At 51.1% G+C, this 17,912-nt stretch overlaps 1 protein-coding gene across 1 annotated transcript in view; it reads left to right on the top strand.

Moving 5' to 3' along the window:
* The first annotated feature begins 2,796 nt into the window (after positions 1-2,796).
* Positions 2,797-17,912, top strand: part of LOC142585202 (metabotropic glutamate receptor 1-like) — a 104,163-nt gene continuing 89,047 nt past the window's right edge. Inside the window, exons 1-3 of the mRNA XM_075695762.1 lie at positions 2,797-3,046; positions 3,796-4,024; positions 5,914-6,388. Of these exons, the coding sequence (XP_075551877.1) occupies positions 3,815-4,024; positions 5,914-6,388 (685 nt within the window). The 5' untranslated portion in view covers positions 2,797-3,046; positions 3,796-3,814. The remainder of the gene's footprint in view (positions 3,047-3,795; positions 4,025-5,913; positions 6,389-17,912) is intronic.

Below are 17,912 nucleotides of genomic sequence, written 5' to 3'. Positions count from 1 at the left end.
GGTAGTAATGAACAAGGAGGAAAAGCTTGTCTCGTGCGTCTCGGCCGAGATACGGAGCGTAGCTGAAGCCGAGGAAATCGCCGTGGCGCTGGCGGCGATGCAAGGATATAGGGAGAATACATCGCTAAATATTCTCACAGACTCGAAAGAGACTTGTCGCAACTACATGAGGGGCAGAATATGCAAAACTGCCCTTAGGATCCTCAGAGGGGGTAACCCCCTCGGAGGAGGCGAAAATCAAACACAATCTGATCTGGATACCTGGACACGAGGGCATAAGGGGTAACGAGGCGGCGGACGGTCTAGCTCGAGCTAATAGATTCCGGGCTCGGCAGCAGCAGGAGTACCGCGCTAGTTACGCCGGGATCCTCAGTGACAGTTATTCGGAATTACTGCAACACTACAGGGGGACTAGATTCAAGTACCCACCGCCCCATAAAGCGCTGACGAAGGAGGAAGCAACGGGCTGGCGTAGGCTCCAGACAAACACCTTCCCCAACCTTTTCATATTCAACAAGATGTTCCCAACGCAGTATAGGTACACCTGCCCCTGGTGCGGGGCTACACCCACACTCTATCACATAACTTGGGAGTGCGAACGAAACGACGCATTCCGCGATCATAAACCCCCGAGTGCGGAGCATTGGGAGAGCCGGCTCGTCAGCTGCGAACTCGCCGTCCAAAGAAGGATGGTGGAGCACGCTAGGGACGCGGCCAAACTTAGTGGAGCCCTGGACTGAGGGACCACCCGTGCTGAAGAGGCTTCCCTTCGACGAGAAGACAGCGTGAAGAAGAGAAGACCTCGATTCGCGAGAATTCCATTTTATAATTCAATAAATGTTTTTCTCTCTCTCTGGACCAAATCCCCGATTTCGATTACACACTGTACGCGGACGACATAACGCTGTGGGCAGCAAGGGGCTCTCTGGGACACAAAGAACAAGTACTACAACAAGCAGCCGAGGAAGTAGACAAATTCTCGAGGAGCAGTGGCCTCAAATGTGCCCCCGAAAAATCGCAGATCATTCGGTTACACTCAAGGGGGCTACATATCCAACGGACCTGTCAACATCGTTATGAAAGGGCACACGGTCCAAGAAGTTAAGGGGATGCGGATCATGAGCTTCTGGCTACAAAGTAGCGGGAACGCATCCCACACCATCAAAACATTGAAAACTACTGCAAATAACATTGTGCAAATGATCCGTCGCGTAACTTACAGGAAAGTTGGCATGCAAGAACACGACACGCTGAGGCTCGTCCAAGCACTAGTGATAAGCCGAGTCACGTACGGCCTCCCCTACCACTTCTTTAGTCGCGAGGAGGAAAGGCAGATCGACATCATAATAAGATCAGCATACAAAGCGGCCCTCGGACTACCCGAGGGGACGTCCACAGATCGCCTGCTAGCCTTAGGAGCACACAACTCATTCGAAGAACTAAAACAAGCCACTTTAATCTCCCAGAGGGAACGCTTGAGCTACACTCACGCAGGAAGGGCCCTACTGACAAGGGCACGTATTTCCCCACACCCACAATTTATCAGCGAACACGCATTACCACTACCAACCTCAACACGAGATCGAATAACAGTGGCCCCCATACCCAAAAACATGCACCCTGAATACAATAAAGCAAGGCGAAAAGCACGCGCACAACATATTAGAACAATGTATGAAAATAATCCAACGTCCAACACGATATTCACGGAGGCAACAGTGTATTCGAACGTACACTTGAACGCCAGTGATGCCCAAAAGAACATCAGGAGGTACGCAGTGGCAATCGTCGACACGAAAGCACAGCAACAACTTACAGCATCCGTCAAGGCAGGTACTCCGGCGGCTGCCGAAACTTTCGCCGTGGCAATGGCCCTCGCTCACGCGGAACGCACGCAAAAGAGCGTCACCATAATAACAGACTCACAAGAAGCATGTCGCCTTTTTCTCAGGGGCCACGTGACCAAAACATGTCACTCAATAATACCGACGAAATTCGCCCATCATCACCGGATTCTATGGTGTCCAGGTCATACAGCCCTTGAGGGGAACGAACTGGCCGATTCGCTAGCCCGAGGTATTATTAACCGGGCCGACTCGACTGGGACGGTCCCAGGTAGCCACTGTAATGACCCCAATCCAACGAATGCCCGGGAGATTCTCGCTCATCAGCGTGCAACCAGAAAAAAATACTCTCCACCTCACCCACAACTCAGTGGAGAGGAAGCCGCCAGCTGGCGCAAAATTCAGACTGGGGTATTCCCCCACCTTAAATTACAGAATGATATGTTCCCCACTCGCTACAGGCCCGACTGCCCGTGGTGCGGAGGCATACCAACACTACAACACATTAATTGGGATTGTGAATCACACCCAGTTGATAAAACACGCCACACAATGGAGCAATGGGAGGCACAGCTAACCAGCTCAAACCTGGCGGCACAACAGTCCTTCATACGACAGGTCAAGCGGGCGGCCGAGTCCAGCGGGGCCTTGGACTAAAGGGTCTCCGACCATTGCACGTAAATCGTTTGTCAATAAAAGTTTCTCTCTCTCACACCGTGTTCGTGTTATATGCATCCGATGCATATGATCCCGGCAGAGTCACAGCAGGAACCTCGCTGCGACCGCGAAAAGGCAGAGCGTTGTCAAGGCCCACTGAGCACGCTCGCCTTCCGCGCGAACCCGCATCCGTTATTTGTGATCAGCGTTCGCTGAAGCGAAGCGGGCCCTTCGCAGCACCACGGCCACTGCAAAGGCAACCGAATCATCGTTGGCACACGTGGTCCCCCTGTACACCACACAAGTGCGCATCTGTCAGTGGAGTGCGGTGCTGCCAAACGCATGCGAAACAGAGGCACCATGACTTTGCCGAGCTGAGCATGAAACATTGACGCGACCGTCGTGTGGTGGCGTGGTATGCCATAGCACATGAAGATACTTAGAGGTCTCGAAGGTCGACAGGAAAAAAACGGAGTGCGTTGAGTTCTAGCGTCGTTTCAGTTAACTGGCCAGAATGAAAGTTCACCATTCGTGGAGCACATTATGTAAGTAGTCACGCTCTTCATTTTACCGTATAAACGAGCGTCATCTGTTGAAAACGTTCATATCCCTCTCATCCAGCGACACCATACTGTCATGTGAGTTTTATAGAGTATTCCCTATGATTATGTCGTAATATTTGGTGCCGGAGATGCTTAAAGACATGGTGTCCTCTAAAGTATGAGTACGTAAGCCAGAGCTTTTACTCGAATGGGAACAATTGCGTTGCGCAAACATCTATACTTGTCGTAAACAGCAGTTACCGTAAACGGCTTTATTCTCAGTTTTAGCTATATCGTGTACCTACTTGAGGCCTTATTTTCACTTTCAAGTTTCGGTTCCTTATTTTACTTCCAGAAGAACAGAGAGAGTTCGACATATAGCTGCCGAGGTAACGTTTTCCTTGCATCCATGCTTACAGCAGTCGATCACATGACCTCAGCCAAACCTAGCACCACCTTTCTGAGCACGGCGAAGCACGTGTTTTCTCCCTGTTAGCTGTTAGCTGTCGCAAAAGAAATATATATAACCTTGCGCTTACATACGCGCTTCCATATGTCCTTACTGCGGGAGGCCGATTTTTGTTGTCCTGCTTTTATAGGCGTTTTCTTTTTGTAGAATTGCGTACATTTAACGCTACAGCTGGCTGAGGCAGATGACACCAAAACGTGCGAAGAAACTGAGTCAAGGCAACGTGTTTTCCCCAATATGGCTAGTCAGGAGCGCTGCAAAACCTTTCGTTTTCATTCGTCAGCTGAGGCGTTCTGAGGAATATGCTGCTGCCGCTCCTCTTCGTCGCGCTGGTCGTGGCGGAGGGGGGTAACTCAGCGCGCTACTATTACAAGTCGACGAAACAGGAGGACTTCCTCATCGGAGCACTGTTTCCCATCCATCGGCCCCCGTACACCACGGAGGACACCTCCAGAAGCTGCGGTGAAATCTGGGAACTGCCGGGCATCCAGCGATTCGAGGCCGCGCTGCAGGTAATGGACCCTTACAATTTTTTACACGCGCGAGAAATTTCGTAATGCAGTGACAGTACATTTACGAAAAGTGTATCGGCTTTTTTTTTTAATTCGAAACCACTAGACTGTCTACAATGAGTCCCTGAACTTAGGGCCCTAGTCTTTTTGTGAACTAATAAGCATGCTTCTCGCCATCCACTTCTAAAGACTGGACCGCAACTCATTTCTTTTCGAAGTATGGCGGAACGCGACTGCAAGAGGTTGCGAAAAGCAGGACAGTCGGAACAGCTACCCTTATAGGCTCGGTCCACGCATGAAATATCGGAGTCCGTATGGCATCCAACATAAAACAGATTTAATATTGCCTTTGCGTGACGGTGCGTGCGCGGCGTCCGACGAGCGGGCTCACCGAACGGTCATGCCTGGGACGGTGAAGCGCATACCCGTAACTTGGCGCCAGTACGCCTTGCAACGGGAGGCATTGACTTCTGTGTTTGCGCTCATTGGCCACAATCCATTGAATCAAGAAGTGTTTCTCGGCCCTCTGCTAAACATTATATCAATGAAGCGAGCGATCCTGGTTCTCCTAGAATTTCTAAGCCAAACAGGCTTTGACGCGTGGCTGTGGATGACTGTGAAGGGCACGACTGTGTCCTACAGCCTGTCCTCATCGCTATCCTTCATGTCCTCTTTTTTGCTTGTCCTTTCCTCACTGAAAAGACTATCAAGGTAGAGGACTTTTACCTCAGGCTGACCTTCTACCTTTCCCAAAATATACTTTTTCATCTCCTCTGGGCAGAATTCTTGCAGACGACCTCTTCCGACAGATTATGGACAACCAAAAAAGATATACACTTAGCGCTTTCTTTATGGGCAATAGATAAGCTTTCCATGGCCACAAGGACAAATCCAAGCAGGCAAAGTTCTATACATGTAATTTAGAGACAATCTGTAGATATATGGATTTTTATACGGTGGCGGCAATTGGCACGCAATTATAGAATGATTGATCCGCGAAGGAAGAGAATAAACTAGAAGGGAAGAATACACCATCCCCTTTGCGTTTTCTCCATCAACAAGTTGGCCCAGCGCTTGACGCTGCTCGATGAATTCGGCCCATTGTGCTTGGTTCGCGGTAGGTTTTTAATCTACCTCCACTAGTTCGGGTGCCTTGCCAAGCGCTTGGTGCGTATTTCGCCCCATTATTTTCGTGCAACTACAGTCGTTTATATTTGCAGTGCATAAATTTATTGTTTTCTTTAAAGCCTGAGAATGCGGATTCCGCGCGTTGCTGTCGTGCTGTCGTGAGATGTCGTCGCGGGAAGATGCTAAAGCATGGCGCGCCATGATCAAGTGTTGGGCCGATTATCCTGGCTTCAAGTTCGTTGCGCAATTTTTCCTTCGAACTCTTCTTTCTCCGTGTATTAATCCAATTTTACGCCGCAGAGCTATTCGGCCAGATTTCTATGCATGCGATGCATGTTGCACGTACAACAAAAATGTTTCCCGCACTTTTGTGATCGATTGATTACCTTTCTTCAACCCGGAATTCGACAGCAAGTCAATTTATTTTCTTTAAGTATTCAGCTCTGGTTATCGGTTAGTCACGCAGATGTTAATTTGCGAGTTTGTTTATAAGGAGCCCAGGCGGATGTATTCTGTAAGTGTCCACCAAGTGGATATATGTCCATTTCGTCTGCTGCTGCAGTGCTGATTGGCTAGGGACGCCTGTCTCCTTCTGACGCGTGCCCCGGCCCGGCCAATCAGAACTTCAGCGGCAGACGAAATGTACATGTCTTCTAGGCGGACACTTAGATGATACGCCCCCAGTCCAAGCATACTCGGGATATTCGTGCCAATCTATACTTTGAGAGCTCACCTCAACCGTCGTCCTTTACATCGAACAGACCGTGGACGACATCAACTCGCGGCCGGACCTGCTGCCCAATTCCACGCTCGGCATCCAGGTGCGCGACAGCTGCCAGTACACGGCCATCGCGCTCGAACAAGTCTCCCACATGATCCGGCGATCGGCGTGGTCCAAAATCGAGTACCGCGAGGAACCGCACCCTTACCACCGGCCGCCACCCCAAGAGGACCTCATGCGCGCCGCGCGGTGCGAAGACACGACTCCGGAGAAAAACATGGTGGCCTTGGTCGGCCCGCTGCTAGAAGGCGGAGCGATCGACGTGCACAGCCTGATGAGCCTCTTCAAGATTCCTGTGGTCGGCTACGCGTTCGACGGGCTGCAGCCCGACTTGAGCTCGACGCAGAGCTACTACGTCAGCGTGGCGCCCTCGAATGAGTCGACGCAGGCACGAGCCATGGCCGACCTGGTGACGTACTTCAACTGGACCTACGTCTCTACAGTCTTCACCAACGGTGGGCATGCATGCCTCAGATGTATATTGTTTAAAAGTTGAATGGAGGCTTCTATTTGTTCCAGTCAATTAGGGAAAGGACCCACGAGAAAACCTACAAAGTAGTAGTTTGAGGATTTCTGGGGCCCAGAAAGAAAGCGGTGTAGAGAGACGCATAGAATGTCGACAGAACAGTAACACTAACTACGATGACTATCCAAGTATGTCAATGGCCGAAATGCGTCGTGTATGAGGCGCTCACAGCAACTGGGGCTCCACTATCCACCTTCGCTCTGGACACGCTGTGCCTTCTGGTGGTGCTGGCGTGAAGTCTATGCGCAAGCTTAGTGGCACATATACAGTGATCTGAGTTGGCGTAGAAAAGCTTCACTGAAGAGCGGCACATACCCACTGTCACATACCCAGGTTGGTGACAAAAAAGAATGTCAAACCAGAGGCTTCATGCAGCAGAGCCAACACTAAGTATAACGTATCGCAAGTTTTACGTGACTACACATTTCAGAGGCACATATGACATAAAATAGACGTCAGAAAGGAGGTTTCACAAGCCAAGCCAAACACTAATTATAACTTGATATGTCAAAGGAATCCGATTTAGCCTAAAATGCGGTTAAGGGTGTGCAAGAGGTAGTAAAAGTTTATTTATTTGGCTGATGAGGTGAGGCGACCCATCTCGACTCTGGTGAAGGATAAAAAAAGTTAGTTTTACGCGACATGGCAGCTAAATTGGTAGGTCCAGGCCTTATCAACCTGAACATGAAATCTTGTAATTCTGTTGGCTGGTCGCTGTGCCATGCATGCCTGTTAAGTTTATGCCGACCGCATCCTCAATAAATAGGGATTACAAGAAGGGTCCCTAAATTCTTTGTTTGGTTAAAGGACTCTGGTATTAGTGTCGATCCCGCCGTTGCATTTAAGGCATTTTTCTTTCGTCTTTTGGGCTACCGTTGAAACCGACCAAAAAAGTTAAAAGAGAAAGGTGAGGCCTTTCTAACAAGTGCTTTCAATAGCTACAGCTCGAGGCAGGCGGCATAAGAAAGCAACGTACCACAGCCTTCAAAGCCGAATGTTCCATGAGCGGCGAGGTCCCGATTCCAGCAACTTCAGTGGGAACTGTCCATCGGCGAGCAATCCTTCTAGGAGAGTGAAAGCGACATCACAAGGAAGAAGAACCAGAAGACCGGCGCAGATATGGCCCGAAACAGATAGCGAGCATTGGGACCCGGGGCTTTCTCATATTTCTTAACGAATAGTGCCTAATTTTCGTGGTGCTCTCATACATACAAAAGCGTTAGTCTTTTGCACATCACATCAGGGGCACTGGTGCTAGAGCTAACTTAGCTGGTGGTACCTTCTCCAATTTTGATGAGGACTGTGTAGAGCAGGGCTGCACAACTCAGAACAGACGAGGGTCAGAACCAACTACTAGGCATGCCACCTTGGCTGCACTCTCGTGAAAAAACATTTTAGCTCTATAGTTGTGCAAAACACTCGGTTTGGCGCCATTCAATCTGAACGTATTGAAATAGCGCACTTTCGATTCTGTAATGGAGGCCATGCCAATAATGTGCTGTTGGCTTTGGCAACTAGACGAGTGTCTCCATAATGTATTATTCGGGATCGACCGGGAAATGTGCTCTCAAATAGTGCTTTCCATTTGAAGCGAGTGGACCTACCTTCGCAGGCATTGTTACAGACTATAGGCTCACCTCTTTTCCGGCAAAGCCAATCGCCGCATAACTGTTCATTCATCGCGGGAATTGAAGTCGTCACATGTATTATTAGCATGGGCAGTCAAATATGCACTCAACTAGCGCTTTCCATAGAAGTCAGTGGAGCTACCTTCGCAGGCATTTTTACAGACTATAGGCTTACCTCTTTTCTGGCAAAGCCAATCGGCGCACAACCATTTACTCATCACGCGAATTGAATTCATCACGTATATTCATTAGCATGGCCAGTGAAATGTGCGCTCAACCATCGCTTTCGATAAATGCAATTGAATCTACCTTCGCAGATATTGTAACCGGCTATAGGCTCAAGCGCTTTATACGGAGGTGACTGGACCCAACTCGAGAGGACATCTTCCATTACTGTTCTTGCAGCGAAAGCCAATTTCCCGTCACGCGTTTATTCATGCCCGTAATCGACGACAGCTCGTACATTAGTATGAGCATGTGATCTACGCACCAAACCAGCGCTCTATAGGGAGGTGAGTGGCTCCGCCTGGAGAAGACACTCTCGTGGGTTATGGGCTTACTGTTTTTGCAACGAAAGCCAATTTGCAGATATGCGTTTATTTATGCGGTCAATCAATGAGAACTCTTGTATTAATATGAGGATGGGATGTACGCGCCGAACCAGCGCTATATAGGGAGGTGAATGGCTCCGCCTCGAGAAGACATTTTCGTGGGCTATAGGCTTACCGTTTTTGCAGCAAAAGCCAATTTGCAGGTATGCGTTTATTCATGCCGTTAATCAATGAGAACTCGTGCATTAGTACGGGGATGGGATATACGCGCCAAACCAGCGCTCTAGAGGGAGGTGAGTGGCTCCGCCTGGAAAAGACATTTTCGTGGGCTATAGGCTTACTGTGAAAGCCAATTTGCAGTGAAAGCGAGATCGCCAGGGGGCGCCGAGAAGTGCGGACGCGCAAACATCGGCTCCCGTTTCCTCAAATGTTTTCGGTGGTACAGTCCGCGGAAACGCCTGAACATTGTGCATCATTCGACGCAGTTTGTTGCGGGGATCAAGCCGATACCGGATTTATATCGGTAGGTGCTTTTCTCGAACTTTTAAACGACCTTGAACTTCTCGCGACGCCGGGCTGTTCTAACCCTAACGGGTTAACGCTCGTGAGGAGTACGGGCTAGGCCTTGGCCTAACTCCGGTGTGGTGGGGCATCATGCCCGAAGTCGAGATGGTGGAGGGGGTAGAAATCACCCCCGGAGAAGTAAGGTGCCCCGGCTGGACCATGGCAACGGGCAAGACGATGAAGGCAAGGGAAGAAACTTCCAAGTCGACGCCGAGCCCGGTAAATCGGGGAGGCGGCAGGGGCGGCCGCCGCACGGCAGCCCCGCGGAACGCGCTGAAGAAGCTGGCCGCAGCCTCAAGGCTCCCGAGACTGCCACGGGACCATATTCGAATCATCGTTAGGCCAAGGGGTGGCCTCGACGTGAAAAAGATCAGCACTATTAGGGTGGCACAAGCGCTGGCTATGGCGGCGGCGCTTTCACCCGACGAGGTTGGCGAAGACATCGTCTGCCCAAACAACGTGCAAAACATCTACGTCGTCTCAACACCAGAAGAAAGGAACGCGCGTGCTTACGCGATGGTTCAACAGATCCACCTGCGCGAAGGGGTCCTTGAAGTGGCCGCGTACATGGCTGCCTCGGACAATACATGCAAGGGTGTTGTGAGGGGAGTCGACATCGAGTTCAACGACGCTCAGCTCCGCGCAATGATCGTACACCAGCGGAACCCCACCGCGTTGGAGGTGCGTCGCATCAAGACCACCACCACGGTTATCGTCCTGTTCGACGGACTGAGGGTGCCGAACTTTGTCATTTGTGGAGCGGGCATGCTGCCCTGCTCTTTATACAGAAGGCAAGTTGATGTGTGCTACGGTTGTGGGGAACTGGGCCACAGGGCCGAGGTATGTCCGACCCCGAGCATGAAGAAGTGCAGGGGATGCGGAGCCGCGTCCCCCACTGAAGGCCACCAGTGTGAGGCGAAATGCGGCATATGCGGAGGAAGCCCTCACCCAACGGCTGATCGTAAGTGCGAGCAACGCTTCCAAACGCCGCATGTCGTCAGGCAGAGACGCTGAAGGCGTCGGCGGAAGAAAACTGGCGACGCCAAGAAGGGCGCCAACGCGGCACGTGAGGTGAGCCAGGCACTGACGTCAGCGCTACGGAAGAGGAGTTCTTCGAGGGGGCGCTCCCGCTCGCGCAGTCTCTCACGCTCTAGAACGCGCTCCCGCTCACGTGGGCGCTCCGTGCAACGAGGGCGCTCTCAATCTAGGGGCCGCTCGAAGTCTAAGGTGCGCATAGCAGGAGGTCCCACCTGGGCCGACAAAGTGAAACAGACGAAGCAGACGGGCCGGACGCAACACGCCGCCGCACAGGAGAGCGAGCGGGCGCACGATCCCAGGATCGCGAGTTGATGAGCGAAAACGCCAGTCTCAAGAAGGAAATTCAGAGAATGAAGGCCGACTTTGAGGGCTTTCGAAACGCCAGCGCCGTCCAAGCGGCCGCGGCAAGGCAAACGTCTACGGAAGAAGGGGCCACAGCAATGGCGGTCAAGCGCAGAGCCACCTCCTCCCAGGGTACGGTTGAGGATGTGAGCACGGCGGAGGCTGCCATGCAGAGGTCCTTGGACCGCATGCAAAAATCCTTTGCCGAGCTGGTACAGAGTAACCAGACCCTTCTACTCAGAGTGCAACTGCTTGAGAACGAGCTTGCCAAGCGATGTGACCTACACTACGGCGACGCCGCCAGGCCCGAGGCGGTGTCCAGCGAAATGCTGCAGGACAATCAGCAGTCGTGGGCTGACGAGCAAGATGGCACCCGAGCCCACCTCCGGTCCAACATGCCCAACCATGGCCAGACCGGATAGTAAACTCATCGTGTGGCAGTGGTACTGCGCCAGCTTCCGGAGGCGCAGGCCTCAACTGGTGCAGTTCATCAAGGCCCGGGAGCCGCAAGAGAGGCCCCACGTCATTTTGCTTCAGGAAACAGGCATGGAAACTATTTCCCTCCAGGGATACCGAGCTGTCTCCTCGTTGGCGGAGAGCGGGCTCGGCATCGCGATACTTATTGCAAAGAAGTGCGCCTTCCAGGAGCACGATCTCCGTCTTGGCAACACCAAACTGGAAGCGTTGCTCGTCGAGATCATACCCAACAGTTGGCTGAAGAACAGCGTCTACGTTATCAATGTGTACTGCTCTCCTAGGGACAACCGGCAGACCTTCTACAGCCTAACAACCAAGGCATCATCCAAGGCGAGGGAGACGCCGCTTGTTATGGATGGAGATTTCAACGCGCCGCACGAAGCCTGGGGCTATGTGAGAAGCACTCCCAAAGGCTGCAGACTCCTGCAGGCAGCGACTGACAGCTCTCTGTAACTGATAACCGACCCCCATTACCCCACGCGCATGGGAAACTCGGTCTCGAGAGACACCACCCCAGACCTGGCCTTCGTCAAGAACGCGCCGGGAGCGGAGTGGCACAACTTGCAAGAGAACCTGGGCAGTGACCACTACATCGTGGAAATCTCCCTACCGGTCAGCGCGGCCCCGCAAAGGGCGTTCGAAATAGTCCACTGGGACGCCTTCCGAAAGAGAAGGAAGGATGACCCCGAAAAATACGAGTCGTTTGCGGACGTCGTGGCGCAGCTCAAGAAGGACGTAGCTGCGGTCACCAGGACCGTTGAAACGGACCTCAAGGTCAACCGCATGGACGCTCGATTGGCGCACCTGCTCGAAGCCAAGAATTCCCTCACGGCCAGATTGAAGACGCAGAAGCTGAATCGCAACCTCCGGAGGAGAATCACGGCCCTCAACCGCGAGATCGAATCGCACTGCAAAGAGCTCGGCCAGCAGCAATGGAACGAAGTTTGCGCGTCGGTCGACGGCCAGATCCGTGCGGGAGGCAAGTGGAACCTCCTTAAGCAGTTATTGGACGACACGCTGTCCAACAGAAATCACACTCTGGCCATCGATAGGCTGGTCCACAAGCTCAATAGCGAAGGCGCATCTAAGAACGAAGTGATGGACGAAGTCGCACGTCGCTACCTCCCCATCGGGCAGTCCGGGCCAGAAGATTACCCGGCCTATGGCGGCAAGGCGGACGAGGAGCTCGACTCCCCCTTCTCCGTCTCGGAGGTCAGAGCGGCCCTTCAAGGCCTCAACGGAAGATTGGCTTCCGGGCCGGATGGAATCTCGAACAGACTCCTTCGAAATCTGCACGACGGCTCGATCGAACTGCTCACTAAAGAAATCAACGATGTCTTGGAGTCCGGCAACCTACCGAATGCCTGGAAGGAAGCCACGGAAATCCTAATTCCGAAGCCAGGCAAGACACCAGCCATAGACAGTCTGCGACCCATTTCGCTCACGTCTTGGGTGGGCAAGGTGGCGGAGCATGTCATCCAAAACAGAATATCGAGACATGTCGAGGAACGACACCTTCTCCCGCCGAATATGGTCGGCTTCAGACCCTCGCTGTCCACTCAAGAGGTCATGCTGCTGATCAAGAGGCAGATAGTCGACGTGGTCACGAGAGTCGTCCGAGGCATCTTGGCGCTGGACATCGCCAAGGCCTTCGACACGGTCAAACACAAGCACCTCCTCTACTCTGTGACGAGACTGAACCTTGGCGAACGCTTCCACGCGTACGTGAGCTCTTTCCTAAGAGACCGCAAGGCCACAATCAAGTTGGGCCAGATCAAGTCAAACGGATATGCACTGGGAGCCTGCGGCACGCCGCAGGGTGCGGTGTTATCTCCACCGCTCTTCAACATCGCCATGAGAGACCTATCAGTCCGACTCGACCGAATCGCGGCCGCCAATCTCAATCACGCTCTCTACGCGGACGACATCACCCTCTGGTGCGGCGGTGGCTCGGACGCAGCGGTGGAGCGGGCCCTGCAAGAGGCCTTGCACGTCACGGAAGAATTCCTCGAGGGCACGAGACTGGTCCTCTCGCCGACCAAGTCGGAACTCTTGCTGTATCGGCCCGACAGAAAAGGCCGCAAGTTCGACACGACGCTGGACCAAGAACCGATCGAACTCAGAACGAAGACGGGTCAGCGCATCCAGAGGGTGGATACTCTCAGGGTGCTCGGACTGCTCCTCAATGCAAAGGGCAGCAACGCGCAAACGATCACGCGACTCAGCGCGAAGACGGAGAACATGCTCAGACTCGTTTCGCGAGTAACGAGCAAGAAGGGGGGCATCAGCGAAGCCAACCTCATAAGGATCTACCACGCCTTCCTCATGAGCCATATCAACTACGTGGCTTCTGCGCTAAGCTGGTCGCGGTCGGAGGACAACAAGATTGACGCGCTCACCAGGAAAAGCATTAAACGAGTCCTCGGCATCCCCGTGACGACCAGCACGGACAAGATAATTCAACTCGGTTTTGCAACGAAAGCGAATTTGCGGGTATGCGTTTATTCATGCCGTTAATCAATGAGAACTCGTGCATCAGTACGAGGATGCGATATACGCGCCAAACCAGCGCTCTAGAGGGAGGTGAGTGGCCCCGCCTGAAGAAGACATTTTCTTGAGCTATAAGCTTACTGTTTTGCCGCGAAAGCCAATTTGCAGGTATGCGTTTATTCATGCCGTTAATCAATGAGAACTCGTGCATTAGAACGACGATGAGATATACGCGCCGAAGCAGCGCTCTATAGGAAGTGATTGGCTCCGCCTGGAGAAGACATTTTCGTGGGCTATAGGCTTACAGATTTTGCAGTGAAAGCCAATTTGCAGGTATGCGTTTAATCATGCCGTTAATCAATGAGAACTCGTGCATTAGAACGAGTATGAGATATACGCGCCAAACCAGCGTTCTATAGGGAGGTGAGTGGCTCCGCCTGGAGAAGACATTTTCGTGGGCTATAGGCTTACGGTTTTTGCAGTGAAAGCCAATTTGCAGGTATGCGTTCATTCATGCCGTTAATCAATGAGAACTCGTGGATTAGTACGAGGAAAGGATATACGCGCCAAAGCAGCGCTGGATAGGGAATTGAGTGGCTCCGTCTGGAGAAGACATTTTCGTGGGCTATAGGCTTACTGTTTTTGCCGGGAAAGCCAATTTGCAGTTATGCGTTTATTCATGCCCTTAATCAATGAGAACTCGTGCATTAGTACGAGGATGGGATATATGCGCCAAACCAGCGCTCTAGAGGGAGATGAGTGGCTCCGTCTGGAGACGACATTTTCGTGGGTTATAGGCTTACTCTTTTTACAACGAAAGCCAATTTGCACGTATGCGTTTATTCATGCCGTTAATCAATGAGAACTCGAGCATTAGAACGAGGATGGGATGTACGCGCTCAACCAGCGTTCTATAGGGAGATGAGTGGCTCCGTCTGGAGAAGATATTTTCGTGGGTTATAGGCTTACTGTTTTTGCAGGGAAAGCCAATTTGCAGGTATGCGTTTATTCATGTCGCTAATCAATGAGAACTCGTGGATTAGTACGAGGATGGGATATACGCGCCAAAGCAGCGCTGGATAGGGAATTGAGTGGCTCCGTCTGGACAACACATTTTCGTGGGCTATAGGCTTACTGTTTTTGCAGGGAAAGCCAATTTGCAGGTATGCGTTAGAACTAGGATGGGATGTACGCGCCAAACCAGCGCTCGATAGGGAATTGAGTGGCTCCGTCTGGAGACGACATTTTCGTGGGTTATAGGCTTACTGTTTTTGCAACGAAAGCCAATTTGCAAATATGCGTTTATGCATGCCGTTAATCAATGAGATCTCGCGCATTAGAACGAGGATGGGATGTACGCGCCAAACCAGCACTCGATAGGGAATTGAGTGGCTCCGTCTGGAGAAGTCATTTTCGTGGGCTATAGGCTTACTGTTTTTGCAGTGAAAGCCAATTTGCACGTATGCGTTTATTCAAGCCGTTAATCAACGAGAACACGTGCATTAGTACGAAGTTGGGATATACGCGCCAAACCAGCGCTCTAGAGGGAGATGAGTGGCTCCGTCTGGAGAAGACATTTTCGTGGGCAATAGGCTTACTGTTTTTGCAGGGAAAGCCAATTTGCAGGTATCCGTTTATTCATGTCGCTAAGCAATGAGAAACTCGTGGATTAGTACGAGAATGGGATATACGCGCCAAAGCAGCGCTGGATAGGGAATTGAGTGGCTCCGTCTGGACAAGACATTTTCGTGGGCTATAGGCTTACTGTTTTTGCCACGAAAGCCAATTTGCAGCTATGCGTTTATTCATGCCGTTAATCAATGAGAACTCGTGGATTAGTACGAGGATGGGATATACGCGCCAAACCAGCGCTCGATAGGGAATTGAGGTGCTCCGTCTGGAGAAGACATTGTTGTGGGCTATAGGCTTACTGTTTTTGTTACAAAACCCAATTTGCAGGTATGCGTTTAATCATGCCGTTAATCAATGAGAACTCGTGCATTAGAACGAGGATGAGATATAGGCGCCAAACCAGCGCTCTATAGGGAGGTGAGTGGCTCCGCCTGGAGAAGACATTTTCGTGGGCTATAGGCTTACGGTTTTTGCAGTGAAAGCCAATTTGCAGTTATGCGTTTATTCATGTCGTTAGTCAATGAGAACTCGTGCATTAGTACGAGGATGTGATATACGCGCCAAAACAGCGCTCTAGAGGGACATGAGTGGCTCCGCCTGGAGACGACATTTTCGTGGGCTATAGGCTTCCTGTTTTTGCAACGAAAGCCAATTAGCAGGTATGCGTTTATTCATGTCGTTAATCAATGAGAACTCGAGCATTAGAACGAGGATGGGATGTACGCGCTAAACCAGCGCTCTAGAGGGAGATGAGTGGCTCCGTCTGGAGAAGACATTTTCGTGGGTTATAGGCTTACTGTTTTTGCAGGGAAAGCCAATTTGCAGGTATGCGTTTATTCATGTCGCTAATCAATGAGAACTCGTGGATTAGTACGAGGATGGGATATACGCGCCAAAGCAGCGCTGGATAGGGAATTGAGTGGCTCCGTCTGGACAAGTCATTTTCGTGGGCTATAGGCTTACTGTTTTTCCAGGGAAAGCCAATTTCCAGGTATGCGTTAGAACGAGGATGGGATGTACGCGCCAAACCAGCGCTCGATAGGGAATTGAGTGGCTCCGTCTGGAGAAGACATTTTCGTGGGCTATAGGCTTACTGTATTTGCAGTGAAGGCCAATTTGCAGGTATGCGTTTATTCAAGCCGTTAATCAACGAGAACTCGTGCATTAGTACGAGGATGAGATATACGCGCCAAACCAGCGCTCGATAGGGAATTGAGTGGCTCCGTCTGGAGAAGACATTCTCGTGGGCTATAGGCTTACTGTTTTTGCAGTGAAAGCCAATTTGCAGGTATGCGTTTATTCATGCCGTTAATCAACGAGAACTCGTGCATTAGTACGAGGATGGGATATATGCGCCAAACCAGCGCTCTAGAGGGAGATGAGTGGCTCCGTCTGGAGACGACATTTTCGTGGGTTATAGGCTTACTCTTTTTACAACGAAAGCCAATTTGCACGTATGCGTTTATTCATGCCGTTAATCAATGAGAACTCGAGCATTAGAACGAGGATGGGATGTACGCGCTAAACCAGCGTTCTATAGGGAGATGAGTGGCTCCGTCAGGAGAAGACATTTTCGTGGGTTATAGGCTTACTGTTTTTGCAGGGAAAGCCAATTTGCAGGTATGCGTTTATTCATGTCGCTAATCAATGAGAACTCGAGCATTAGAACGAGGATGGGATGTACGCGCTAAACCAGCGCTCTAGAGGGAGATGAGTGGCTCCGTCTGGAGAAGATATTTTCGTGGGTTATAGGCTTACTGTTTTTGCAGGGAAAGCCAATTTGCAGGTATGCGTTTATTCATGTCGCTAATCAATGAGAACTCGTGGATTAGTACGAGGATGGGATATACGCGCCAAAGCAGCGCTGGATAGGGAATTGAGTGGCTCCGTCTGGACAACACATTTTCGTGGGCTATAGGCTTACTGTTTTTGCAGGGAAAGCCAATTTGCAGGTATGCGTTAGAACTAGGATGGGATGTACGCGCCAAACCAGCGCTCGATAGGGAATTGAGTGGCTCCGTCTGGAGACGACATTTTCGTGGGTTATAGGCTTACTGTTTTTGCAACGAAAGCCAATTTGCAAATATGCGTTTATGCATGCCGTTAATCAATGAGATCTCGCGCATTAGAACGAGGATGGGATGTACGCGCCAAACCAGCACTCGATAGGGAATTGAGTGGCTCCGTCTGGAGAAGTCATTTTCGTGGGCTATAGGCTTACTGTTTTTGCAGTGAAAGCCAATTTGCACGTATGCGTTTATTCAAGCCGTTAATCAACGTGTGTGTGTGTGAAGTGATTTTTGGAAAGGAAACGGAAGAGATGAGTGCAGCGCCGTATCGTTAATCAACGAGAACACGTGCATTAGTACGAAGTTGGGATATACGCGCCAAACCAGCGCTCTAGAGGGAGATGAGTGGCTCCGTCTGGAGAAGACATTTTCGTGGGCAATAGGCTTACTGTTTTTGCAGGGAAAGCCAATTTGCAGGTATCCGTTTATTCATGTCGCTAAGCAATGAGAAACTCGTGGATTAGTACGAGAATGGGATATACGCGCCAAAGCAGCGCTGGATAGGGAATTGAGTGGCTCCGTCTGGACAAGACATTTTCGTGGGCTATAGGCTTACTGTTTTTGCCACGAAAGCCAATTTGCAGCTATGCGTTTATTCATGCCGTTAATCAATGAGAACTCGTGGATTAGTACGAGGATGGGATATACGCGCCAAACCAGCG

This window comes from Dermacentor variabilis, chromosome 6, assembly GCF_050947875.1.
Source record: "Dermacentor variabilis isolate Ectoservices chromosome 6, ASM5094787v1, whole genome shotgun sequence".
In the NCBI taxonomy this organism is placed as follows: domain Eukaryota; kingdom Metazoa; phylum Arthropoda; class Arachnida; order Ixodida; family Ixodidae; genus Dermacentor; species Dermacentor variabilis.
The sequence above is the reverse complement of the archived record's forward strand: the minus strand, read 5'-3'. Positions and strand labels throughout refer to the sequence as shown.